The following is a 25,258-nucleotide window of genomic DNA, read 5'->3' on the forward strand; positions in this document are numbered from 1 at the left end:
GCACATGTCTACCTAGAGGGAATACTCGAATCGCAAGCGTTAGTACACTCTGCCATTTTTCTGCCACCCTTTTCACCTTTCTTTCATTTCCGTAAAAGAAAAAAGGTCGAAATTAATCATCGGGAATTATTAAAATTTTCAATATCCATTGCGAATGATATTCCGATCGACCGATTGAAACTGAAACTATCGAATCTCGATAACGATATGACGCAATTTCAAATTCGATCATCGATTATCGATCTAAGTTTGATTAGACAATATCTTTGACATTGATCATCGATTTATCGAGAGTTCATCGACAAATTTAAATCTCGTGGCAAAATGTATTTTTCAAATGATCGAACGTGAAATTTTAATTAAAATTAAAAGGGGTTGGAATTGAAGGAATTCGATTATGCTGATTATTTATAGAAAAAATAATAGCGCACACTTTAAAATATAACGAAATGGTAAATGTACGTACTAATTTCTGTTTCTTTTACAGTGATATTTTTTTAATTGCTTATAGGGTATTTTTTATTTTAGAATCAGACTCTGGTTCTTTCGGAAGATGTAAGAAATCGTATTTACGCGATGAAATACGAAAGGTAAAATTTTGTATGAACCGCTGGACCAGTTTAATGGTTACGTTGGACATCAGATGGCGCGGCAATTTGAGTTCTACACGAATACACAGGAGTTTCCACGGGCCCTGTCGCCGACGCACCTGGCGCATCGACCGAGAAACAGAAACAGCTGTCTGTTCGAGGCAACTTCGAGAATATCGTTGGTTGATCGTCGATCCAGAATCGTGTGGATCCTCGTTGCATTATTCGTGGAATGCGGAGTAACGAGATCTCAGGGTATCGTGTCTGTCATCAAACGCGTACTAGCCAGCTCCTTACATCGCCACTCTTTACCGCTTTAGGCGGTCGCTTCGACGATAACGTGCTTGCCTTTTATTTTTCCGATTTCTACGATCCGGAACGTATCTCCCCCTTTCCTCTCTCGCTCCTTCTCGCTCTTTCCCTGACCCCACTTGCTAGTTCTCTCGCTCTTTCCCTCTCTTTTTCTATCTCTCTCTCTCTCTCTCTCTCTTTTTCTTTCACGGATACAGTGTCTCTCTGTCTCACACTTTCTCTCTCTCCCGTGCGAAGTTCCTCTGGAGATTTCTGTGTGCTTCGTCGACGATGTAAACAGAGTGATATTTTTTGGAAGAAAAATTTCTATTTCCTGCCTTTATTTACCGTCACGATCGTTTCTCTATCACTGTTATTGTTACCGCTGCTTTAGTGCGTACACGAATGTGACGCACCTATAGTTGGAGTAACCGCGCATCAACAAGCAGCATTTTCTTCGATGACATTGTCTTTTATCGGTAACGATTTCTAAGATAATTGTTGCATGTATCTAGACACGGGTTCCCGTAAATTTTTTTAGTAATCTTGATTTCTTGCCCGACCCTTTTCCTCTCTACGAGGTTATAGAGATAAGCATTCTCCCGCGCTACAAGATACACCTTTCAAAGATACGAGACGATGTGTTAGAAGCAAAGTTAAGTGACCTTAAAATGTAAACATTCAGATTATAACAAAGGATCACAATTTCTGACTGTGGTATTGCATAAAAAGGAATTGAATGGCTCAAACTTCAGAAGAGTTTTTTATGGCATTAGTGTGTCATGAGTTTAACGACAGTCTTGCACAGCTTCCATTTTTATTTTATTCCTTACGCTTTCATCCTCCTTTCCTTTCTCCCAATGCTTTGCTACAATGTAATGTTTAAGGATATTGTGCTTTTATTTATGCTAGTTCGGTTATTTATATCAACAAATAAGGATTTATCCTTATGCTTTGCGACCGCTTCATATTTTCCATGCGATGAAGCTTTCTATGTTTATTTTTACAGTTACACCATCATGAGTACGGCATAAATGTATGCAATTGTTGTACAATGAAGAGATCATTGGTAGAAATTACCAAGTAAACATGGGAATACCGCTGATAAGTCCAGTAGGAAAATATTGAGCGCATCGGTAGAGATGCGCTTTGTACCATTAGAAAGAAACTGAATGAATAAGCAAAATTATAAGGAATGGTATTCTATTGGATTCTACTGGATGTTAGATAAGCTGAAAAATGTCTGGTGATTCAGGATGGAGCGCTGTTATTCACCATCCTTCGGAATTAGAATTGCAAAATTGGAACTGGGAGGAAAACGATGGAGAGCAGGAAAGGGAGCTCCCATCGACTGTTGATATGGATGCCATAAAAGGCGGAGGTAGCTGGGACCCAACCACTGAACCTAATGGTAGCGGTGCATTGTTTCGTTTAACAGCTTACGAAAGCCGGTCATATATAAATGAATGCTATCATGAAAACTTTGTTTGCGTTAGGAACAGATTCGGTTGATTCAGAAGAGGATTCCGATTCCGACGACGAAAGCTCAGGCGGTTCAGAAGGTAGCTGTTCTTATTCGGATTCAAATTCGGACTCGGACGACGAGAGTAGCGGCGAGGAAGAGGAGGATACAGGATCCAATTCGGATTGTACGTCGGAGCACAGCGAACAAACGTTTTCCATTCAGGAAACAAATTTTGAATCGGTATGCACGCGTCACGATGACACAGTATCGTATCTCTGTTGAATCAGTTACAGTTTTATGTAAGTATCCGTTAAAGAATTAATTAAACCCTGTAATCGCACCCTAGGGAGCGCTTAAATTAAAGATTACTATGAAAGGACCCAAAAAGGAGGATTTGGAAAAAACGAAATCCGAAAAAAACAGGAGGAACGTATCGAAAAAAGTTAAGGCCAATCGCGGGGCTAAGGTAATTTGCATATACTTATTATTGATGCGAATTATTGAATCGTGGTAGGTGGAGTAACGCTACGTTTGGCTGTCGATTCGATCGGATTCTCTGTTTCGGTAGAAGTACTATTTTCTCTCTATCATGTTTAGTCGTCCGAATGCAGTAGCGAGGATTCGGATTCGTCGGAGAACCGGTTACCTTTGCAACACCCTCAACAACAGCAACAGACTCAGCAATCTCAGCAGCAGCAACAGCAACAACAGCAGCAGCAACATCTACCGCTTCAGGAGATCAATCAGGAGGATTTAGCGGCCATTTTACCGGATCAAGAGCACGAAGACGCACCGTTCGACGGATTTGAGGATTCGGAAAGCGGTCGGCTAGTATCGAAAGCAATCGAACGTATGTCGCTTGGAGCCGATTCGGATACCAGCGAGAATGCCGATCAAAACCCTGTACCTGTGTATAGCTCCACTTTATTACAGCAATTTGTCGAGAAAACGGCTTTGCTATCGGAACCGAGAAAAAGGCGAAGTAAAATAGGGAAGAAGGTGAACGATTCGGAATATCCTTGCGTCTCAAACGTATCACCGGACTCGGGAATTCAATCGGTGGACAACAGTCCTTTACACCTAGCAATTAGTCCTGTGAGTCCTCCAGCTCCGACGCAATCACCGGTGCAACCAGTCGTTACGAAGCCAGCGGTGAACGTGGATCGTGTTCTGTATCCTCCGAAACGAAAGCCTGGGAGACCGGCGAAGACGGTATCCGCGCAACCTCGAGGTCCTGGCAGGCCGAGGTTGAAGCCAGAAGTTGTGGAAAAAATAGAGAAGATAGAGAAGATCGAAAAATCTGGGAAGAACGAGAAGGGCGAAAAGAAGGAAGCTTCCTCTCAACAGCAAAAAGTTGTAAAAGAAGAATGCAGTAAAAGAGGGAAAGTAAAGTCGGTGGTGCAACAGAAAACTGGCGCGCCTCGGAGCGAAAAAGAAGACGAAAGCGAATCGGCTAAGAAGTTGAAAGATAAATCTGTTTGCCAAAAGAAACGGAGTTGTAACATTTCCAAACAGTGTTCTCAGGGAAAGGTAAATAGGAAGAGGAATACAAATTCAGCGATGCGAGTCAAGTGCCTAAGTAGAAGCGTTACGAATAAACACGGGAAGGAAGGGATTAAATGCAACGGCGGGACGTGTAAAAAGATGAGGAAGGATAAACCTGGTGGCGGGAACAACAAGGCGACAACTCCGTTACGACGGCAGAAACAGTTAGCCTGCGATCGAATATCTGGCGAAAGGAAGGTGATCAGTTCAAACAAGAGAAGTTTAAAGGAGAACAGAAGCGGTACGACGGGTCCTTTGGCCAAGAGACAAGCATCGTTAAAGAAGAACGTCGCGCCGGTTACGCGACGCGTTTTAAAGGAGAATAAGAACACTAAAAAAGCAACAACCGGCTTTGAAACTAACGGCGTTGGTGTGCAAACTCTGATATCATTGCCGGTCGGCGAGGTGTTGAAAGCGGAGAAGGTGGAGAACGTGACGAACAATAAATGCGACAAGGCAACGCAACCAATACACAACCATTGCCATAAACACCATCATCACAAGCATCGACGACGATTGCTGTTACCCCCGAAAAATCCTATACGCATCCATCCGTGTATCATACAAGAGCTGGAGAAGTTGATCGAAGAATTCTCAAGGTCTTGCAGTTTAGGTAGGAACAATTCGAGCTCGGGATACTCCGAATTGCCGCAGATCTTTCGCGTAAAGAAACTAACGAAGAAGAGGAAAGGCGACGTTACCACCAGCGACGATCAGAAGCTGAAGAGACGCTTGAAGAAGGAGAAGACGCTATCGGGGACCGATTCTAAGAGCAGTACAAACGCGAGTACGAACTCGAATCCGAACGAACAAAGATTACCTTTGAAAAAGAGGCATTACCACGTGTCGAGTCCGCACAGTTCACAAAGTTCGAACGGAAGCGGCACCGACCTGGCCTCGAACGAAGCGAACTCCACGGAAAGTCACATAGAAGAAGCGATCGAAGCGACGATAACTAGATACGGCGGTAGTTCAGCGTCTTTCTTCCAAGAGGACTCCGTTCCAGTCACCCCGAAGAAAAGACACAGGGACAGCGAAAACGCGAGTCCTGACAAGTCGAGTGCAGCCTCCTCGGATTTATTGGAAGAGAAACCGTTGAACCAAGTGGAAGTACAACCCCGCAGAAAGAAGAAGATCGTGAAGGATCTTCGCGTGACCGTCACTAAACTACCCGCCGAGACTCACGGCGCTTTCGACAAAAGCGACAAGCTCGATAAGAGCGATGGTAAAGCCGAGAAGTCGGAGAAATCTTCCAGCGACTCGAAGAGCTTGAAGAGTCACGCGGATAGGAACGGGAAAAGCGAAAAGACAGTTGCAGAAAAATCGATAAAAACTGATAAAAGTCAGACTGATAAGAATGAAAAGAGAGATGCGTCACCGGAACACGTTCGCTTGGACAAGAATATCAAAGTCGACGCGGCGGAGTTCCACGTGACGGAGAGCTTCGACGATAGCGAAACTGCGAACGAAACTAAACCAACGCAAAGTAATCTCAGTTCCAGCGTTCCAAATCCATTGAACTCTTCTGCTGTGCTGGTATTGACCAAGAAGAAGATGAGACGACGAAAGGCCATCAATCGTACCGGTTTTCCAACGCTGAAGAAGAAGAAGAAGAGAATCCTGAATTCGAACGAGACGGATGGTACGAAAGGCGTTAATGTAACCAGCGAGAATGGTACGGACGTCCCTGTCGATGATCAAACGCCTAAGGAAGGAACCGAGGATTCCACGATGGACAGCAAAAGCACCTTGCTGAACGCTGAAATAGAGGACGTGTTCAGCGAGGAGCTGAAACACGGCAACAACAACGCTGTAAGAGCGCATTCGAAATCCAGTATGAATTCCAGTCCAGAGAATACCAGTGCCTTGGATCAGGAGACGTCGTCCGGTCGCGAGCAATCGGAGCCTCGTTCCGGTCAGCTGAGGGTTCGAAAAGACCTCGTCGAGACGGACAGCGACAACGGGTCCAACAAATTATGTCCCGTTAAGTTCGAGAAGATTCAAGACTCGAGGTCGTACGACGAGAACGCGTCCCTGGAGGAGTCTCTCGAGAGATACAATTCCAATCAAAAGGTCGGGGAATTGAACGAGGAGAACGTGAAGAAACTGGAACGCGCGAGTTCCCAGGCGAATATCAAAACCGAGCATTCCACAGCTTTCAATGGAAACCAGAAGAAACGACGAGGTTCCTCGAGTCCTTGCAATCTAGCTCCTAGGAACATAAAGCGTCTGCGAAGCGCAGGCTACGACACGGAGAACGACGTGTTGTCCGGCAGCGATATCCTTCCGGAGGACCACGAGGTCGGCAAACATTCGAGCTCGACGCACACCAGGAAGAAACAGTCCAGGTGGAGGAAGCGTTACTTTCAGGGCGGTATTCTGCAGGACTATGGTAAAGATTACGAGTCAAAAACCCGCGGCAATATCGAGAACATCAATGCTTCTGGGAAGAATAAGATTGTCTGCGAAACTAACGAACCCGCGTCCGCCGCGTTATTGTCCGCCACTTATCAATGTGGCAAATTACTGCGGCAAAGAAAAATGCCTTTTCAATTACCTTACGATCTATGGTGGTTGCACACGCAGTCGAGACTGCCTAGCAGAGAGTCCGTACCGTCGTGGAATTATAAAAAGATTCGTACGAACGTTTATTACGACGTGAAACCGACTACTCTGTACGAAGCGCAAGCTTGCGAATGCAAGCCGGAGAGCGGTTGCGGAGACGATTGCATCAATCGTATGATCTTCAGCGAATGTTCCCCACAGCTTTGTCCCTGCGGGGAGAAGTGCGAGAATCAGAAGATTCAGAAGCACGAATGGGCACCGGGTTTGCAGAAATTCATGACCGAGGACAAGGGTTGGGGCGTTAGGACCCAACAGTCTATCAAATCCGGTGTCTTTATTCTGGAGTACGTTGGAGAAGTTGTCTCTGAGAGAGAATTCAAATCCAGAATGGCGACTAGGTACGCCAATGATACGCATCATTATTGTTTGCAATTGGACGGTGGGTTGGTGATCGATGGACATCGCATGGGAGGTGATGGAAGATTCGTGAATCATTCCTGCGAGCCGAATTGCGAAATGCAAAAGTGGAGCGTTCACGGGCTTCCCCGCATGGCGCTGTTCGCTTCCAGAGACATTAAACCTGGAGAAGAGTTAACTTATGATTATAATTTCGCCCTGTTTAATCCATCCGAGGGACAAGAATGCAGATGCGGTAGTAGCGCTTGCAGAGGAGTAATTGGTAATGAAATTTTGTTTCATTGCATTTTCTCTCCTTATTCTATCATCTTTATTAATTATGTCTTCTGTTCGCAGGTGGAAAGAGTCAAAGAGTTTCAAAGAGTATCGCTACTCTTCCGGCTCAATGTGAACCCACAGAGAGAAGATCCGTTGGGAGGCCAAGAAAGAACGTACGAAAGTCTAATACTGTACAGTCGGTGAATTCAAAGGGCATTTGTAAATCCCGCAAAGTGGGGGACACTAATTTGATTAACGCACCTGTTCTGAAACCCATGTCTCATCAACAGCGATGCTTTGCTCAGCAACATCATTGCTTCTTATTAAGAAATTTAGAGAAAGTCAGACGGGTTAAGTCGTCGGTAAACCAGGTACAGGTACAGAACGGTAAAACGAAATTTAGTAACGCGGGTACCGTGAAGGAGAAGAGCGTTGGCGATGCTAAAATCCAATCCGATGCATTTTTCTCTCAGTTAACCGCTCTGACTAACACAAATACGCGTACGGTCCGAACTAGAAGATTAGCGCAAGCTCAGGACGACCCGGAAGTACATAAAACCGCAAAGTTAGCTAAAGTAAGAAGAATAGAAATATTCTATAGTTTTCCTTGTAACAATTGTCGCTGATCATTAGCAAGTTCTAATTTGTTTAACAAAATTCTAGGTGCTGAAGGATCTTTATAGCATCGTTGCAACTGCAAACGACGAAAATGGACAACTGCTGTGCACGCCGTTCATGACGTTACCTTCCAAAAGAAAGTTACCGGATTATTACGAGAAAATATCGGATCCTATAGATTTAACTACGATCGATCAGTGCATCGGAACTGGTCATTACAAAACGGCCGAGAATTTTGATCAGGATATGATCAAACTTTTCGATAACAATATTAGATTCTTTGGTAGGACCTCGGAAATGGGTATCGCCGCGGCTAGATTAAGGAAATTGTATTTGGGCAGCAAACCTGATTTTGTGGACGCGATTACGGACGCGACGGGCTGCCCTCCTTCTCAAGGTTTCTTACCTCCTCGAGGTTCAACGGCTGGCGAGGAAGATGTTATCAGATGTATTTGTGGCTTGCACAGGTAAGCAAACGTAGTATTAAATATTGCACAGGTTAGAGCTACTCGTATTTGATCCTAAATATAATTTTATCGCCTTAGGGACGAAGGTTTGATGATTCAGTGCGAGAGGTGTCTCGTCTGGCAGCATTGCGATTGCGTTAAAGCCGACACTAGCGTAGAATCTTATTTGTGCGAGAGGTGCCATCCGCGTCCGGTGGATCTGGAGATACCGTTGGAAGGCGACGAGGAGGAAGAGGGAAAGAAACACTACGTTACTTTGATGCGTGGCGATTTACAGCTCAGACAAGGGGACACCGTGTACGTGTTGAGGGACACTCCAGAGAAACATACGTACAAAACCATTCAGAAACCTGATTACGAGCAGATGGATATCTTTAGAATCGAAAGACTCTGGAAGAATACAGAGTAAGTTCTTTAAGCTAATTAATTCTAATCGTTCTAGCGTTTTGATTGCGTTTGATTCGACAGAGGAGAGAGATTTGTATTTGGTCATCACTACTTAAGACCCCACGAAACGTATCACGAGCCTACTCGAAAGTTTTACGAGAACGAAGTTGTCTGTGCTCCGCTCTACGAAGCTGTCCCGTGCGATTTGGTTGCCGAACGCTGTTGGGTTCTCGATCCTCATACATACTGCAAAGGTGGTTCTTCTTTCCAAATGTCGAACACAATTTTCTATTATATCTTCTGTATATTTTCTTTAGAAACGCTTGTTTTCCTTCTTTTTTTTTTCTTTTTTAACGAAGGACGACCGGTGGGTTCCACGCCAGAGCATACTTACGTGTGCGAGTACCGCGTTGATCGCGCTGCTCGACTTTTCACGAAAGTTGCCAGAGCTAGGCATCAAGTCTGCACGAAACCATACGCGTTCGAAACGTTTCCGCAGCGTATCAAGCATTACCGTACATACTTGGTAAGTACGCAAAGGAAATTGTTGAAAGAAATTGTCGATAATTGGGTGAAATTTTACAGCCACACAGTCTCGAAGGAATACAAGTTGGAAGTAAAATGAATAAAGAGAAGAAGAAAGGGAACAACCAGGACGCGGATACTAATCAGAAATCGGAAACAAACGACAACGCGAAAACGCAGGTTAAAGATCAACAAAAATCCTCCACGAGTAAAGGTAGACGACGATCGAATGAAATTTTATCCATCGCTACTCCTACCACATCGTACGCTCAGGTAACGATTTTGCTTTTACGAATCGGTGTTGTTTTAAAGTGATAACCTTTTTAATACTTTTGTGGATAATATCGTTGGATACTTTTAATTTAATACCTTTACGTGGATCATTCCAGCGAGAAGAGCAAAGAAGAAGGTTGAATAACATTTTAATCGGTTTACTACAAAAGATGCCGAATAAAAAGGATCCTTTGGATCTGTCGTTTTTACTAGAAAGGAATAGGCGGAATCGTAAAAGGCCAGGTGGATTGAATCCGTGACATTGGGTTATACATCAACGATAATACGGTATTATCGTACACGCGTATGTGTTCATGCTCGTTCATGCACACACACACGTAACGCATTGGTACTATGGGCCACTAATTTCTATCGCAGTTACATCTGTAATCAAAGACGATCTACCGATCGGTTATTTCGTTTCGCTACACGTAAATTGATGTCGTTTAAATCGTCGTTTCGCAAAGGAAAACGATAAGCTACGCGTTTTCGTCTCCTTACACTATGACCCGTCCATTCGTATAATTTAATCTTAAAAAGTGAATTACCACTCTTCTCGAACCTAAGCTATATCAGTCGAGAATCTTTTTATATATTGTTTTTACGTGTGTGAAACTATAGAAAATTCGTAGGAATCATGTTTCGATTGAGATTTTCTGTAGTTTCTTGTCATCGTTTTGATATTTTTAGACAACTTCCTTCGCTTGCGTCAGAAGTTAGGTATCGGGGTGAACAAATGGGAACAGAATCGAATCGTTCGATTCTGTTCGAAATATTTCACGGCGTAATGTTACGCGACATTTTTTTATAAGTATTTCGATCGTATAGAGTTTATTTGAGTTCATGAAATGGATCGACCGGGATTGGGAATTTAGATTCCGGTGCCTGGAACAACGTATCAATCGAATTGCATATAACGAGAGCTATTATTACTTCTAATACAATTCTAATATAATTAGAATCGTTAAATTGTATAAAAGTAATTTGTAAATTTCCCTCATAGTGCATATATTTTAAGTGTACAAATTATATACATATTAATTGGGAACGAGGTATGCGACGCGACACGCAGTGACAGTAAGAAAATCAGAACGCGCGGCGGGCGTCCAAGAACGATTTGAATAAGAGAAAGAATATCGAATACATGCGAGGCTTTATTGCACAAAAAGTACCATTATATTTTTCATAATCCCAGTGTTACTTTGAATTAAGTGTAATATATAGGTTTTTAAATTAATAGATAAAACTCTACTAACATATTTAATTTATTCACTATCGCGATCGAATATAGCGAATTGTTGCTATAAAGACAAATATACATACGCAGGATTTCGTATTTATTATTACATTATACAGTTAGTAAATACATATTATTGAAAGCTATTTAATACGTATAAGTCTTATTTACAATATAATATACATATATATGTATATTTATATATATATATATATATGTTTCTACGCTTTGCACGATGTCCGAGTTTGTTTTTATCGAATGAACACACACTACGGCTACCCTGTTTCTGTTTTCCAATGTTAATTACACAAGCATGTCGTTCTAGCGCTATCGTAAAATCATGTACGACGAATTTCAATGGCATGGAAAAAGAAATATTTATCTTTATTCATTATTACTATCGATGAAACTAATGAATTTAGAATTCGTTACGCTTTAATTGATCTTTTATCGAACATTTTGGAAATGTTTTAAAACGCGAATTTTATTTAATATATATATATATAATCATGGAATTAACGCTTGTTCTTAGCTCACGGATAACTGAATGATTTTGGATTCTCATTGAACTTTCAATAGTTGTCTTAAAACAAAAAAGGGTATCGTTCTTTTCTAGAAATGATCCATTAAAATCCAAGGAGATCATTGCAACGGAGCACGAAGCTTTTTCCGCATGGAATGGCAGAAAAGAGAAATGTTAGAAGAGCTTATAATTTTACCGATACAATTACCTATGCGAGCTACGAATGAGAATATCTGCGCAATTACACGGAATATGCGTTTATAAATGTCATTAGATATACCAGAATTGTGTACATGTAAACCAGTTTGAATTAATTTAAACTCTTGTTCGTAGATTAAACAAAATGGTCAACATGGTCGATTACGTTGACGATTGCGTTAAGCGTGTGCGAAGACTGAATTACTGATACAGGATATTTCTAGCAGGTAATTGCGCTGATCGTATCTGGGTTGTAAATAATTTAAAACACGAAATAAATAGAAGATATTTTTTATTTTTACGAATAAGTTTGTACACTTCTGTCAACAAGGTAAATTCTCCGATTACGGACTAATTTTGTGAAATCAATATTGTTCGATCGTACATGAATGATAGAAATTAATTGTTCTTAATCATCGATCCGTGATCAACGCATAATAAGAATATAATTTGAACTTGGTCGACTTCGAATCAGGATCATCATTTTTCGTATAACATGCATGGAAAATTAATCATCTTATTTGAACATTTCATTTCTTTTAATCTCATCGTACTCTCATTTCGCGCGCCGTACCACTTATCGGAAATCTATTTTAAGTTCGAAGTCTCGCAAACTGTACAAAGTATTGTAGAAAAAGGAGGTACAAAGACAATCATCCTGTAACTACGAAATAATTGTTTTTCCTTTTTTCGTTATTACTGAACTAACAAAGGTATAATATAAAACGGGTACTATACTTTATTTGTAAGCTTATTTGAACGAATCGGTTGGGATAAAGCGATACGTAGACGAAGCGAAATAGAGAAAGAAAACGGTGATAAAGAACAAGGAGAAAAACGATGTTAAAGAAAAAGGAATTAGGAACAGGAGGAAGTACGTTGGGTAACAAGAGCGTATCTGTTGTTTATAGAACGATGTTATATAAAATATAAAATTCAATTTTCAAACACAAAACATGATCTGGTAATCTCATCGATACAATAAAACGCGCGTGCATATAAATCAAATCTAATAATAATTTATTCGTGACACGATATATATTTTTTTTTTTCCTTTGTACATCATCATTAGCATTAGAAAGATAAGTCAAAATCATACACGGTATCACTCTCGTGGTTGTCTCGAGAACATATTTTTTGTGTTTTTTTCTTTTTTCTTGTTACATCGTATTTTGCTATTAATGTATAAACAGACTTCCAGTGAACGTTCCGCATAATACGTTTGAAAATCTGTACATATTTACACGAGTCTTTTTTCGAGAGCGATAAATCATTGCAAAGGTGTTGCGGTTGTAACAGCTAACTGCATAATGTACCCATACGTGGAATTCTTCCTCTTGATCGTTTTTCTTTAAATCAAAAATCGTTACAAGACGTTATTATACGTTACCCCCTTTTACTCGTTTAAAAACTACGTATTATAATACGAATAGATTTTTGTCGTTACATGCATCCAATTACGATTATCGATCACCAACGGTGATCAATAACAATAAAATTTATTTAATATTGCATTTCGCAATGCAAAACACTTGTATGAGGTGCATGTGTAACGGTGCCTTCACTCGATAAAATCTAAATTCTTGATCGAGTTATAAAATCGCGATAACTTTGGAATTCGTACACTGCAAAATATACGAACGAAAAATGTGAATATATTGTCGTGGAAAAACTTGTCCATCTATTTGTGTGCCGTCAAAACCGATGTCCTGGTATCGACAACACTCTAATCAGGAATTTTCCATATATCCTCGTCGGTCTCGCGGTTGACTACACCCCCATCGTGGAATTGTCAAACGAAGCGGTTCTTACACTTTCCATTCTACCTGCCTAAAAGAATAAACACGAACGCTCTTATAAATTATCATAGAATCCCTGGAAAAAAAAAAATACGGTGGTTAATTTGATACTTTCATCAACCAATTGATTTCTTCTTAAATTATTATTTTATCATAAATTTCCTACGGAACCATCTGTGTAGCAAAAATATCTTAAATACCTTACTATTCCACTCTCCTAACATATCTCGGCGGATTATTGTTTATTTGCAGCCTGTCTGCTAGATGATGTTGTTGTTGTTGTTGTTGTTTGTCCACTCGGCTGCTGTTGGCCCCAATACTGATTATAATACTGCTGATTCCAACTATTGCAGTTTCCATTGCCATAACCCTGATTATAATTGCTGCTGCTGCCGCTGCTGCTGCTGCTGCTTTGAGCGTAGGAGCTTTGCCCGTAACCCCTCCAGTTACCACCCCACTGCTGCGATCCACCCCAGTTGTTTTGTTGACCCCAACCACCCTGTGATTGACCGCTTGACCAGTTACCTCCTTGGTTCCAACCAGACTGTTGCGATCCTTGATAATTCCTTTAAAAAATGAAGATAATAATAAGAGAGAGTTAATCACTGAACAGTGAGAAATTGAAAAGTAAGAAAAAAATATAAGTACCACGCTGGAGCCCAGCCACCACCTTGACGAGTATTCAGAGAACGACCTCTTTCGCTTGATACTATTCTTCTATCCAAATTACCACCACCTCTACGATCCATTCCACGATGTACGGACGGAATAGGTGTCCCTCTTCCTCTTCGTGGTATCGGAGGACCATAGCCACCACCGCCGTGTCTTACGTGACCTCTTTGTGGTCTGTCTCTTCGAGGCATATTACCTCCACCGCCGCGCCAAAGAGGAGTACGATTTCTTTCAACATCTGAGAACATTTATCGTTAAAATGTAATTTACTTTTATTTATACTTTCGTTCACCGCTGTATTTTATTACGATTCGTACAATTATTTCGTCTGTCACGATAATCTCGACTGTCCCTGTTGTCCCGGCTACTTCGCGAATCGCTTCGATGTTCACGGCCACTGTCTGATCTCGAATCGATTCGCGGTATTTTACTCGACTGCTGATGACCATATCCAGCTTCTTTTCCCTCTCTGTTGTACTTCTCTATAAGTTTTGTACCCTCTTCTTGGTCCAACTCTATCCAGTTAACAACATCGAAAGAGTCGCCAACAACTGGAGCTCTGAAATTAGCTGAAAACACAGAGTGCATAAAATATAATTGCTTGATAGTGAAACTCGTATACGTATCTCGTTGTAAAAATCAAACAACGAACCTTTCATTTCTAACAGCATCGACTCTGTGATTTCTTTGCCTTCGATCGGCTTATGTTTGCTACTACGCGACTTAAATTCTTCTTCCGGTGGAACTACAACTATCGCCTTCCTCTGATATCCATTGAAATTCTTCATCTTACGTCTTTGTGCGGAGGGGTACACATTTGTCTACCAGAGGGAAATAAAAATTCTTCATAATATAAAGTTCATCGTTAAAAAATCAAATATACATACCTGATCCAGTATATAATTACGTCTTCTACTCGAAGCCATTTCCAGCAATTTGTCCAAAGCATAAGTGCATTTCTGAATAAGTATCTTCCATTGTGCCTCGTAATCTTCTTTGTTAAATAATTCTGGATCCTTAAATAGAATTTATCATTTAAGTAAAATGAAGGATACCATATGTTACATTTGTCTGGAATACGTACTTTCATTTTATCAATCAGATTGCCAAGTCCTAAGACGTTGTACATTTTCTGTGGATGCTCGGCCGCGTATTTTGTTGCCCAGGTGGTCTTCCCGCAAGCGGGTAATCCACACATCATTATCACTTCGCATTCTTCTTTCTTCTCTGGTCTCCGTGGACCAGGGATTTTATACTGAGGTTCTACGTTCCCGATGGAAACGTAGTCTTGCAAAATTTCCTCGGTCCATGGAGTTTCTTGACCAAAGTTACAAGCGAAGCTGCAATTTTTACTCAAAATATGTGGGAATAACGGCTTGTCGCCAAGTTCTTCCTTTGAAATATTGAACGCAATCCCTTGATCTTTTCCGTTTACGGTATATGATAATACAACGCTGTTCTCCGACGTTGCATCCAAGTAACAACCGATTACATCATCTTTACCAAATTGAACTCCGTAATCTTCGTACTGATTATCTGTTAATTTTTTACCGGTACTACAATAGCCGTAGCTGAATTTCTCTTCTCCAAGTTGCATGGATGTGTAAGGAGTGGACCAACCGATCCTCAATACATGCGGATATTCTTCATTTTCTGTATTGACTGGGCAATGGTCTACTATCTTTGCTTCGTAGTATACCTTCCCGCAAAGAAAACCATAGGATGCTCTAGCACCAGCCCACATGTGTGAAAATCCATCGTTGTGCATAGGTGTGGCAGTAAAAAAGCCTTCCTTATCGATAACCAAATTCAAATCGGAATCGTCTGAAAGAATAAATAGAATTGACGGATTAAACGAAGACATCTGAATGGAGCATAGTATAGTTATCTTCATTTATATACCAACATACACCAAGATAAAACTAAAGCAGCATCGTCGATTTCGGGTTCGTTTTCAGCTAGTACAGGCGGCGGTGTATCATGACGATCTTCTAAAGGACTGGGAGACCTTTTCCGCTTTCTATCCCTGTGGACAGGAAGCTTCGATCGTCGTGCTTTCGTGACTACATCTGTATCCTCTTTGTGTTTTATTTCTGTCATCTCTACATCCTTTCCACGTAAACGAAAATAGTTCAATGATTAAAAATAATATTTCCTGTAGGTACAGTAACATTTTCGTGTAACGAAATGTAGAGGACGTAGCTTTACGCGAAAACCATCCGCGATCTCCTACATTGTTAAATATGAAAAATATATATTTCCATTTTCTGAAATATGTTTCAACTGCTGTCCTCTATATTTTACTGAGATCGCGGATAGTATCAAGTATTGCAACAATCAAAGAAAAAATTACAAGGGGCATATCTAATAAAATAAAAATTAAAGATATACCTGTTTATCTTGTTTATCATCGACATTAGTGTCCGCTTCTTTTTCGCTACCAAGTAAAATATCTTCATCCATTGACTGATCGTCATCTTTTGCTTTTTCGCTTTCGATCATAATTGTATCCTCTGCTTTTTCGCTTTCGATCATAATTGTATCTTCTGCTTCTTCAACTGTATCATTTGTTGGCTCTTCTGTTTCAGGAATGTCAGTTTTAGTATCACAAACAGGTTCCGCAGTTTCAATATTATCTATTGGATTTATGTCCTCCTTTTCCTCATTTGCAACAGATTCCATTGTCACGGTATCCGTTTTATCGCATGCATTATCATTTTCTGTCAATGTATCATTCTCGTGCGCATTGGGTGTAACGTTTTCATCCTCCCCCATGCCTGAGGTTTCTGATATTTCTTCTTTTTGATTATGATCTATGTTATCTGTATCATATTTCGATCCTTCTATAGCTGGATCAACGATATTGCTACACTTTACAGGAGACTTTACAACAGATTCTTGTGAAATATTTATTTTACTCTCATTGTCAATATTTTCTTTAACATCATTATCTTTTACTTCTTCTTTTTTAACTTCCATAGCGTTTGTACCTTCTTGTTCTACTTCAGCTATTGATTCTTTAGTTTCTATTTGATCATTCTTTTCAGGTAATACAGATTTTTCTTCTTGCATAACAGTTTCTTTTTCTACAGCAGTTTCTTCTTGTACCGCCGCTTCTTGCGCCGCGGCTTCTTCTTGTACTGCAGTTTCTTCTTGTACTGTAGGTTCTTCTTGTATCGCAGTCTCTTCTTGCATCGCAGCTTCTTCCTGTACTGCTGCTTCTTCTGGTACTACAGTTTCTTCTTCTATGGAAGTTTCTTCTTGCGCAGCAGACTCTTCTTGACTACTAGATTCTTCTAGTAACATGGACTCTGATATCGCGGGTGATGGCTCTCTTGACATATCGTTTTGATCTGATTTTTTCGGAGATGTTTGCTTTCTAGAATACGGAACTCTTGTAGTTCTTCGTTTCTTTATCGCAGGATCCTCCCGTGGTGTTGTTACTGGCGATCCTTTGGATAATCTACTAGATTTTTTTGGTGTCTGTGGCATTTTGGTTGATTTCGTAGATTTTTCATCATCTTCTTGACTCATAGCATCATATTCTGCATTGGTATTTGTCTTCTCTTGATCTTCTTCTAAAAGAGTAATATAATATATCATTAAATGATTTGCAAAATTAAAATTATACATCTAAGAAATACAATATCGACAAAATATCGATTAAATACGAGATTCTACAACGTATAAAAATATCTAATAGCGACGCGGGTACAACTCGTACGTAAACAGAAGAAAAGGCGCGTACATTTCGCATCTATCTAACATTCAAAATATTGAAAATAAATGTTTCACAACCATCGATTATCTCGAATAACGGCTGGAACAGGTTATCGCATCTAACTCTAATGTAATATAACGGGAAAAGTAAAGCGCGCTGAACGAAGATCATCTGATTTGAATGTTTGTCAACATTGAGATAACTGGGAACGTTAGTTATCGGTTAAAGAATACTGCGATTAATGAATCGTAAAACGTCGTAAATACGATCGAATGGAACGACTGGAACGTACGGTTTGCATTTTCTTCATCTATCGCCTTGCGAAGTCTCTCAACAAGCACTGACTTGACGCCTTTCGTATCGAGTCCACGCTTAGAGAGTTCCATCCGTAAATCAACTACTTTTAACTTTTCCGGATCCATTGCGCGTGATACTTTATGGTTTCTTTTAGCCCACGCAGTTTTATTCAACAGAAAACCTCACGAAAAGCCCATACACGCGCCAGTGACCCGCGTTAAAATATACAATATGGCGACCCAACTGCAAACAACGCGTTACGTGTAGTAAATGGATTTTATTGGCCAAATGTGGCATTTTTTCCAACTAACGCTAACTTCACTACTAATGGAATTATTTCTTCCCCTTGCATTGGTATACTACGACAAGTCTTATTGGTTATCTTAACGCGGGATAGTTGTTGATTCGTTCAAAGATTACGGATGCAAGCAGTTCTAGTAGAAAGCATTAGTCAAACACGAATCTGTGTTTGCTCAGTAGTTGGACTTGCTGGAATTGTCCAGTAAACGGTGTTGATAGATGAAACAGAAATTCTGTGATTATTCCCTGAGTTTTCAGTAGTCAACAGTTTGTTTAAAGTATAAAAGAAGCGTCACTGAATTCTCTTCTCATTTGTTTATCAACATCTTAAGTTATACAATTTTTCAATTGGTAAATGTCTAAAACTTCAAAATGGCACTACGGTGTTACGCCACTGTCATAGAAAGCGTCGGTGTCTGTTTTGTACTTGTCAATGTTTATCAATGATTTAGCATAAATATATTTTTTTATCACCTCGATTTTTTCAACGTTCAAATATGAACGTAATAAATGCGAACTGGTTACATTCCGTAGAGGGAGAATCGTTGATGCATCATTTTTATGTGAATACATCGAAAAAGAGAATATTCTATGGTAAAGAGTAATGGTCGTACGAATGATTTATCATCACGTAAATTATTTGATCATCATTTTATTCGTAGAAAATTTCTAGGCATCCTGGAAAGACCACCTCTACCGTCGTCGATAGAAGAGGTTACGTATAAAATTTTTATGGTTGGCAGATCTGGGGTAGGGAAAACTTCTGTTGTAGCTTGTCTTGCTGGTACACTGGACTCTAATAATTACATTGAAACTAATGGAATAAAGAAAACAAACGTATTTTGGCCAGTTAAAATATGGGATAAAGTTGTATTATTTAAATTACAATTTTGGGACACTTCAGAGACAAGTATTAAAAAGTACAATCATATATTACCTGTAGGTAAAAGATTAAAATTTTATGAAGCACAGAAAACACGAGCAAGAACCTATGAATACCCTTCAAATTTTTAGGCATGTAAAGACAAAGTTGATGCTATATGTTCAGTATTTTCTTTTGATGATGCAACAGGTTTCAATGATATACCGTACTTGATGAATACAATGGCAGCTATTAAAGAGAAACCAGCAAATATAGTGATAGGAACAAAGTAACTTTTTACAATTTTCCCTTTATCTTCTTTTATTTCATCTACATTTATGCAGACAACTATAGTTGTATTTCATTATTCCTTAATCAGATCTTGATATTTTGTAGATTTAAACCATGGTCCGGTTCTGCTGTAGAAGATGCACAGATAAAAGAATTTGAAGATAAATGGAAAGTTAAAGTTATCAGAGTCGACACGAACAAACTTTCTGCGAGATCGGAAATATTTGATTGTTCTTATCAGTTAAATGCTATATGCAATATTCTTTGGAATAGAGATAAGGAGTTTATATCGAAGCAAATGGGACAGGGTTAAATTACGGATACAGTATACAATTGTGATGATAGCCATGAATGATTTTTGCATGAATTTTAATACAAAAACATGTTTAATAATTCCTTTGCATCGTTTTTCATTTTATCCAGGTGGTCGTATTTAAATAGATAATGCAAGTAGTTTATCGATTATCGAAAGATCGATCGATAAATCGTCGAGTAGGTTCCGCCATTTTTATATAGATGGCGGTATGATTAATATTCTAAATTTTATACGTAATAATTGAAAATTGTTATTTTTTTTTAAATCACTTTTAGTAGTATTCTCGTCAAAATTAATATTTTAAGAATTCCTGCTTTCTCTGTAACCCCATTTTCCCCGAGGAAGCCTACTCGATACTGTACAGTTAATGTTAAAGAAATATGGCTACGGTTTTCGAAAGTTCGTTCTTATCGAACAGATTACATCGTATCGAAGAACAGTATGAAGAATCAGCAAATGCTTTTGGTCGATGTGATTGTACCAGTTATAGTTATCTTGCCCTAAGCGTCATACTGTTTACTATTGGCACAGCTATCACTATTTTTGCTCTGAACGATAACGCGGAGGGGCACATATTTTTGCAACTCGGTCACATGTGGTTTATCGGTCCGATATTCGTCTGTTCCGGGCTAATGGTAGCTGTCAAGTGTATGCTTTATCTTCGAAGAAAATCAGTCATACAACTAATTTTTCGTCAACGGCAATTGTTTAGAGTAAGTGTTGTAAAATTTATTTTTAATTTCGTCAGTTTACTTATCAATGAATTTATCAAAGGTATTAACCTTACAATTTCTCGCATTAAATCTATAATAATTTTCAGGAATTAACGGGTACCCGCGGCCTGGAACACATTAGTACGATATCATCGAATCCACCTTCTTACGAAGTAATCGCCCGCGAAATATCAAACGAATTACCTCCACCCTCTTATGAAGAAGCAATAACTCTTGTACACAAGAGTACAGAAAATAGTAAATATTTTTCCATTCATTATTAGTATGTTATTTCAACGCGTAATTGATCGATAAACATTTTTATTTTTACTTTAGATGCCAAATCAAATCGTGGAACTGTTTCCTCTGAAGGTATCTCCATTGCCCAAAATATCAGGCGCAAACCTTGAAACGGATACTGTTTTCGATCGGAAGATCGATGGCCACAAATAATTCCGAGTTATCCTTCTGATCTACGAAGGATTCACTCGTGCATCATTTTTCTTTATTGTAAGCACAAAACTGATGCACGAACGAGAATATTTTCAAAGGCAAAGGTAAAATTCGTAAAATCAACACGTTCGTACTTATTGTTAGTTCAAACATCGATCGAACGGGTGAAGGATCTATATTTTCTGTTCCTCTTCTTTATTTTTTCTACAAACAGAACTGGCATTGTTTGTAGTAATTTGATTTTAAGAATGTTAATACAAAACGTACGCGATAATGATTTTGTATCAAATATTCACTGCCCTTGGTGAATTAATGATCTATTAATACAGTGTAAGAAGTAAAGATCTGACACTGCGACTGTAATGAATTTTCCGCACTGTATTACTGATAATTAAGATCTAGATATTTTCATAAGAATAATCAACTGTATATACACATAAATATTTTTATACGATACGTGCAATGTATTTGAATTATTTAATTACCCGAAATTAATAATTTGAAAGGAACAAACGTTAAATCTGATAAAAAACAGAAACGAATTTTTTTCAAGAAAAAACACTGCCCATCTCGTACAATGTTTATTCTTCTTGTAATACACGCATTAAAAACAGAACGAGGAGACAGATATTTTTACACGTCCTTCTTCGTCTAACGAAAAATAACACGTACAGTTTATTAATGTACAAAATGTACTGCTCCTAATGCGTAAAGATTATACAAAGAACAAGAGGTGGTAGAGAATGATTACAAAAAGAAAAGAACAGAGAACTTAAATGTACTTTCTCAGGACTGAGCAACAGCCAACATTTCTTCTTGATGAATGAGATGTGTTGTATTATTGACAAGGCTCATTAATTTCGATAACGAAGCGGCCCACGCATCTAAAAGAGCAGCTGGTTCCTGAGTTCCAGTGAAACGAACTACACCAGCTGGACGATCCGTCCGAGCATTTATTACACCAGTTTCCACTAAACTGCAGAGGCACGCTTCCGTTTCTTCAACCGGTAAGTCCAATAACTCGGCCATTCGTGTTAGAGTGATTTTCGTGTAATATTTAGCCATAATTCTGATATTCTGTGAAATTCAATGAAAACAGAGCCGATGTCTAATGCCAGGATAATTCGTGAAGAAGTAGAGTTTGGAATCTTGCGAACTTACATGTTCCACGACACGATTTCGAAGATCGGCCCATCGTTTACAACCTTCTTCGGTCGAAGCAGTAAAGACCTCGGTTGCCCTTAATTCTTTTTCGTAAATTTCACAAAGGCCGGACCATTTAATCAGTTCTGGGTTCACGAAAAGGCGTAACAACTCCCTAGAAAATATCAATATATATACGTATGTATATGTATTTATTGGTATAGAAAATAAAACTAACGTGGAGTTTTGTTAAATAGTCAATGCATAGTACTTGTATGTTGGTATCTCATCTAGAAGTTTATCCGTAAGCAGTCTGTGGGTCAAATCAGCTTGTTCTGGTTCGTGTGGCGCGAGTACCAGGTAAAGAACAGCCCGAGAGAGAGCAGTGTGCCTTTTCTTTGGATCATCTCTAACAGCCGGAGTTTCGAGCACAGCTCGATTATGCCTACACAATTCTAAATGCCAACCTTCGTGGCGGGCTAATTCCATCATCAAACTGAAATTAAATAAACATTTTGTAACTGTAATAATTTAAATTTTACTCTAAGACAGGGATGAGCAATTCGCGGCCTGCCACACTTTCTCGTGTGGCCGTTCAAAGATTTTATATTTTGAATTTTAAGAATTCCTGCAGTGTTAAATTTGTAGCTGGCACGTTGTAAAAAAAGGTTGCTCATCCTTGATCTGAGATATCACCGTGACAACAGTTCACTCACTCGTAATATTTCAGTTTCAGGGTTTGCGTTTCTTGGTCGTTATCGTCATTGAAAAATTTAACATTAATTTTCTTAGCGATTATTTGAGTACGCATAAAATCTTTCTTCGCCAAGCATAGCCGCATTTGTTCCAAGATAAGGGCCGCTTTCTCCAAACGTGACATACTACCGTATGTTTCGACCTAAGCAATATTTTAACATGATTACGTTTAAATTATTAATACTTTAGCGTCTTTTCTTGAGAATTACATACTTGTAATTCTAACATAACAGCAGTAGCGCCCGAAATATCGTCTTCCTCCTCTTTGATTTTTGCCAAACGATGGGTAAGTCTAGCTCTTTCAACTTCCACGTATATCTTGAATAAAATAATTACGTCGATTTTTGAAAATCCACTTTGAAGGATAATAAAATCCGAACTAAAACAATTACCTTTCCCTCTGTAACTGCGCGTAGAGTTTCTATCAATTTCATTTTCGTTTCCTTATCAGGCATCTTATCCACGTAAGTACAACATTCTTGGACCATCTTTGTAACAGCTTGTTTTAACTGAGACCGTCTTTTGGACAGTAAAACTACATGTTCATTTAATGCTGCCCAATTTTTTGCTTCTAAACAAATTTCAACGATAGCTACAAGAATTCGCGACGTAGACGACACATCCGCACTCTAAAAAAAGGTATAAGATCTTAATCAATCTTTATATTAATTAAGTAGAACATCAGGACTAAGCTTTACCGTTCGCGCTAATTTTTCCAAGGTCAACAACTGATCCAAGGCATCGTGCAATTTTCCTTCTTGTGCCAGCTTTTTACATTCTGGAATTTTTGTATCACAATTACCGCTGTAATCCACGTCCATTTTTACGATCTTCCCGGAATCCATCGTGCTTTCGGGCATTGTGCCTGTATTTTCTATTGAAGAGGTATCAATCGAAATAATAAATACCAAGCCGTACAAAATCACGCATGAAATACGTCGGCCAACTTATCTGTAACATTTGTAAAATATAAATTAACTCCTAATCTCCGGTAAATCGATGGATTTAATTAAAAGAAGCAAGTAGTCACCTTTGTGTAGAAGTTTGTTTTTCACACATAAATCGCTGTTTTCTTTCCGTACATGTACGATCGAGTAACGTAACAATATCTTTAACCATGTAAAACCTGTAAGAATGATTCCTCGTAAATTTGATACTCTCTATCGTATACACATGTTTCAAAAATGACTGTCATGCAGTATACCTAAATACGCTGAAAACAGTAGGACCAAACGATGAAACTGAAAATGGCACGAACAAATGACCTGAACCTGGCTTCTATTCTAAAATTCATTGTTGCACAAGTTTACCCTAGAGAGAGCAGCACTGTTCATAAAAGATGGCGCTGCGAGCTTCGTAAAACTGAATTGCAATTTTGATTTCAATAAAAAACCGAAGCAAGACTCGGGCTCCTGAAATCTTAGGGCCGGTCCTGGTTTCAGCTCTTTTTTAAACGTGTTATGATTCAACTTCGCGGTTGAAATCGTGATTCTAGGATTCGAAAAACACAACCTCCTGGTCCTCGAATTTATCATCAGAAACATGTAGAATCATTGATGATGGAAAATGATCCCAAGAATGACCAGCTAAGGCTAAAGATAACCACGTGTGACGGTATACAAGTTCTTTTTTACTTTTAAACCATATATCCTAATGGAAATACGGCTTTAATTAAAAACAAAATTAGCCTATACCGCGATAGTGCTTTTTCAAAACATTTCCTGAAGTCCCTTTCAGGTCGATTATCCTTGTTTCTAATATTCCTTTTTACAGATCTTTCTATGCTATTAATTATAAAACAAAAATACTCGAATTAGAAGAAGAAAGAAATGGATAAAATTGACCAATGTTCCCCGAACGACTATAAACGAAAAAAAAGATTGGAGCGCAAACTTCAATTCGATCAAGCAATTTCGAAGGTAAACGTATTATTTCTATATTTATATTTCTAAAAGCGTAAATTATGATAATTATAGGCAAATACGATTAGAACTTTATCCGAAACTCAAGACTATTTGAAGGAAAGAAAAATTTTCGATATATTCCATTTCCTTCTCGGCCATTTGATCGTTCATCGACCACCAAATCCTATCGAGTATTTGTATCAACTCCTCGACGATTGTATATTATTCAGATCAGGATTTAAAGGGCCACGATTATTTTGGATGGAAAGGTATACTTTAAAGATATTATATTTAAAATAACATCGCGTTTCATTTCAATTTTAACATCAGACACATCGAGGCGGTATTCCAAAAGGTCAGTACCGGTACCCCGAATTTTCTGTCGGAAAATCGTTACAAAACTGCAATGAAAATTTTGGGTATACCCTATCGTAATATTTGTCCCGAGGAACGTGCGCCAGGACACGTAGACAAGGAAACATTTTGCGCGGAGGCGTGAGCATTTCTTCCTTTTTTTTTTCTTTCGTCGAACCAAATTTACTAAGCTATAATTAATTTCAGATTGAACAGCATGGAAAATGAATTCGCTCGTATCATAAGGCCAGCTAATCGACGCGGGTCCCCCGATTGCGTCTGCGACACGTTCGACGTATAAGGACAGTTTAGGATAGT

The 25,258-nt window shown here is 39.1% G+C and overlaps 6 protein-coding genes across 16 annotated transcripts; 4 read left to right on the forward strand and 2 right to left on the reverse strand.

Annotated features, from left to right (window-relative positions):
* Window positions 1–366: 366 nt before the first annotated feature.
* LOC114875610 (histone-lysine N-methyltransferase ash1) lies at window positions 367–11,660 on the forward strand. 8 transcript variants are annotated; one of them, XM_029186079.2, is made up of 14 exons: window positions 367–458; window positions 529–845; window positions 1,891–2,292; window positions 2,378–2,586; window positions 2,693–2,812; window positions 2,944–7,135; window positions 7,210–7,706; window positions 7,795–8,216; window positions 8,295–8,621; window positions 8,685–8,857; window positions 8,963–9,129; window positions 9,189–9,401; window positions 9,518–9,689; window positions 11,255–11,660. In XM_029186079.2, the coding sequence occupies exons 3-13, from the start codon at window positions 2,121–2,123 to the stop codon at window positions 9,659–9,661; spliced, it is 6,636 nt and encodes a 2,211-aa protein (XP_029041912.2). In that variant the 5' UTR covers window positions 367–458; window positions 529–845; window positions 1,891–2,120; the 3' UTR covers window positions 9,662–9,689; window positions 11,255–11,660. The 8 variants fall into 8 exon arrangements, with proteins under 8 accessions (XP_029041912.2, XP_029041913.2, XP_029041909.2 ...); XM_029186080.2 differs by having other exon boundaries at window positions 11,495–11,660; XM_029186076.2 differs by having other exon boundaries at window positions 9,518–11,660.
* On the reverse strand, window positions 11,635–18,086 carry LOC114875614 (heterogeneous nuclear ribonucleoprotein U-like protein 1). 2 transcript variants are annotated; one of them, XM_029186089.2, is made up of 10 exons: window positions 17,844–18,086; window positions 16,222–17,408; window positions 15,741–15,939; window positions 14,915–15,654; window positions 14,718–14,846; window positions 14,483–14,651; window positions 14,148–14,399; window positions 13,807–14,068; window positions 13,359–13,724; window positions 11,635–13,234 (listed from the first exon to the last, which is right to left on the reverse strand). In XM_029186089.2, the coding sequence occupies exons 1-9, from the start codon at window positions 17,971–17,973 to the stop codon at window positions 13,394–13,396; spliced, it is 3,399 nt and encodes a 1,132-aa protein (XP_029041922.2). In that variant the 5' UTR covers window positions 17,974–18,086; the 3' UTR covers window positions 11,635–13,234; window positions 13,359–13,393. The 2 variants fall into 2 exon arrangements, with proteins under 2 accessions (XP_029041922.2, XP_029041921.2); XM_029186088.2 differs by having other exon boundaries at window positions 11,635–13,189; window positions 17,844–18,085.
* Window positions 18,087–18,225: 139 nt separating this feature from the next.
* LOC114875622 (ciliogenesis and planar polarity effector 2-like) lies at window positions 18,226–19,694 on the forward strand. Of its 2 annotated transcripts, none has more exons than XM_029186104.2 (4): window positions 18,226–18,742; window positions 18,822–19,087; window positions 19,163–19,299; window positions 19,407–19,694. In XM_029186104.2, exons 1-4 carry the CDS (start codon window positions 18,646–18,648, stop codon window positions 19,612–19,614), a joined length of 708 nt encoding a protein of 235 aa, XP_029041937.1. In that variant the 5' UTR covers window positions 18,226–18,645; the 3' UTR covers window positions 19,615–19,694. The 2 variants fall into 2 exon arrangements, with proteins under 2 accessions (XP_029041937.1, XP_046143261.1); XM_046287305.1 differs by having other exon boundaries at window positions 18,690–18,755.
* A 102-nt stretch (window positions 19,695–19,796) lies between these two features.
* Window positions 19,797–21,239, forward strand: LOC114875623. Its single transcript, XM_029186105.2, has 3 exons — window positions 19,797–20,330; window positions 20,438–20,588; window positions 20,667–21,239. Exons 1-3 carry the CDS (start codon window positions 19,998–20,000, stop codon window positions 20,738–20,740), a joined length of 558 nt encoding a protein of 185 aa, XP_029041938.1. The 5' UTR covers window positions 19,797–19,997; the 3' UTR covers window positions 20,741–21,239.
* Window positions 21,240–21,351: 112 nt separating this feature from the next.
* LOC114875619 (26S proteasome non-ATPase regulatory subunit 12) lies at window positions 21,352–23,974 on the reverse strand. Of its 2 annotated transcripts, XM_029186100.2 has the most exons (9): window positions 23,887–23,974; window positions 23,713–23,808; window positions 23,381–23,633; window positions 23,075–23,311; window positions 22,896–23,000; window positions 22,643–22,824; window positions 22,198–22,422; window positions 21,945–22,101; window positions 21,352–21,860 (listed from the first exon to the last, which is right to left on the reverse strand). In XM_029186100.2, exons 3-9 carry the CDS (start codon window positions 23,540–23,542, stop codon window positions 21,570–21,572), a joined length of 1,359 nt encoding a protein of 452 aa, XP_029041933.1. In that variant the 5' UTR covers window positions 23,543–23,633; window positions 23,713–23,808; window positions 23,887–23,974; the 3' UTR covers window positions 21,352–21,569. The 2 variants fall into 2 exon arrangements, with proteins under 2 accessions (XP_029041933.1, XP_046143260.1); XM_046287304.1 differs by lacking the exon at window positions 23,887–23,974 and having other exon boundaries at window positions 23,713–23,880.
* Window positions 23,975–24,083: 109 nt separating this feature from the next.
* LOC114875624 lies at window positions 24,084–25,241 on the forward strand. The gene is made up of 5 exons (XM_029186106.2): window positions 24,084–24,296; window positions 24,456–24,601; window positions 24,659–24,855; window positions 24,917–25,081; window positions 25,148–25,241. Exons 2-5 carry the CDS (start codon window positions 24,512–24,514, stop codon window positions 25,239–25,241), a joined length of 546 nt encoding a protein of 181 aa, XP_029041939.2. The 5' UTR covers window positions 24,084–24,296; window positions 24,456–24,511.
* Window positions 25,242–25,258: the final 17 nt, after the last annotated feature.

Source organism: Osmia bicornis, chromosome 10 (assembly GCF_907164935.1).
Source record: "Osmia bicornis bicornis chromosome 10, iOsmBic2.1, whole genome shotgun sequence".
Classification (NCBI taxonomy): Eukaryota; Metazoa; Arthropoda; class Insecta; order Hymenoptera; family Megachilidae; genus Osmia; species Osmia bicornis.

Coding starts and splice junctions, on each gene's coding strand:
- LOC114875619 (XM_029186100.2), bottom strand. CDS start 23,542: ATGCCCGAAAGCACGATGGATTCCGGGAAGATCGTAAAAATGGACGTG. Junction 22,825..22,895: donor CTGTTATGTTAGAATTACAA/GTATGTAATTCT, acceptor AATATTGCTTAG/GTCGAAACATACGGTAGTAT. Junction 21,861..21,944: donor GAAATCGTGTCGTGGAACAT/GTAAGTTCGCAA, acceptor TGAATTTCACAG/AATATCAGAATTATGGCTAA.
- LOC114875610 (XM_029186076.2), top strand. CDS start 2,121: ATGTCTGGTGATTCAGGATGGAGCGCTGTTATTCACCATCCTTCGGAA. Junction 2,293..2,377: donor CCCAACCACTGAACCTAATG/GTAGCGGTGCAT, acceptor TGTTTGCGTTAG/GAACAGATTCGGTTGATTCA. Junction 8,217..8,294: donor TGTATTTGTGGCTTGCACAG/GTAAGCAAACGT, acceptor TTATCGCCTTAG/GGACGAAGGTTTGATGATTC.
- LOC114875622 (XM_029186104.2), top strand. CDS start 18,646: ATGAACGTAATAAATGCGAACTGGTTACATTCCGTAGAGGGAGAATCG. Junction 18,743..18,821: donor GAAAAAGAGAATATTCTATG/GTAAAGAGTAAT, acceptor GAAAATTTCTAG/GCATCCTGGAAAGACCACCT. Junction 19,088..19,162: donor AGTACAATCATATATTACCT/GTAGGTAAAAGA, acceptor TCAAATTTTTAG/GCATGTAAAGACAAAGTTGA.
- LOC114875614 (XM_029186089.2), bottom strand. CDS start 17,973: ATGGATCCGGAAAAGTTAAAAGTAGTTGATTTACGGATGGAACTCTCT. Junction 17,409..17,843: donor AGATGAAGAAAATGCAAACC/GTACGTTCCAGT, acceptor TTACTCTTTTAG/AAGAAGATCAAGAGAAGACA. Junction 14,847..14,914: donor ATCTGATTGATAAAATGAAA/GTACGTATTCCA, acceptor ATTCTATTTAAG/GATCCAGAATTATTTAACAA.
- LOC114875623 (XM_029186105.2), top strand. CDS start 19,998: ATGGCTACGGTTTTCGAAAGTTCGTTCTTATCGAACAGATTACATCGT. Junction 20,331..20,437: donor GTCAACGGCAATTGTTTAGA/GTAAGTGTTGTA, acceptor AATAATTTTCAG/GAATTAACGGGTACCCGCGG. Junction 20,589..20,666: donor ACACAAGAGTACAGAAAATA/GTAAATATTTTT, acceptor TTTTTACTTTAG/ATGCCAAATCAAATCGTGGA.
- LOC114875624 (XM_029186106.2), top strand. CDS start 24,512: ATGGATAAAATTGACCAATGTTCCCCGAACGACTATAAACGAAAAAAA. Junction 24,602..24,658: donor TCGATCAAGCAATTTCGAAG/GTAAACGTATTA, acceptor TGATAATTATAG/GCAAATACGATTAGAACTTT. Junction 24,856..24,916: donor CGATTATTTTGGATGGAAAG/GTATACTTTAAA, acceptor TTTTAACATCAG/ACACATCGAGGCGGTATTCC.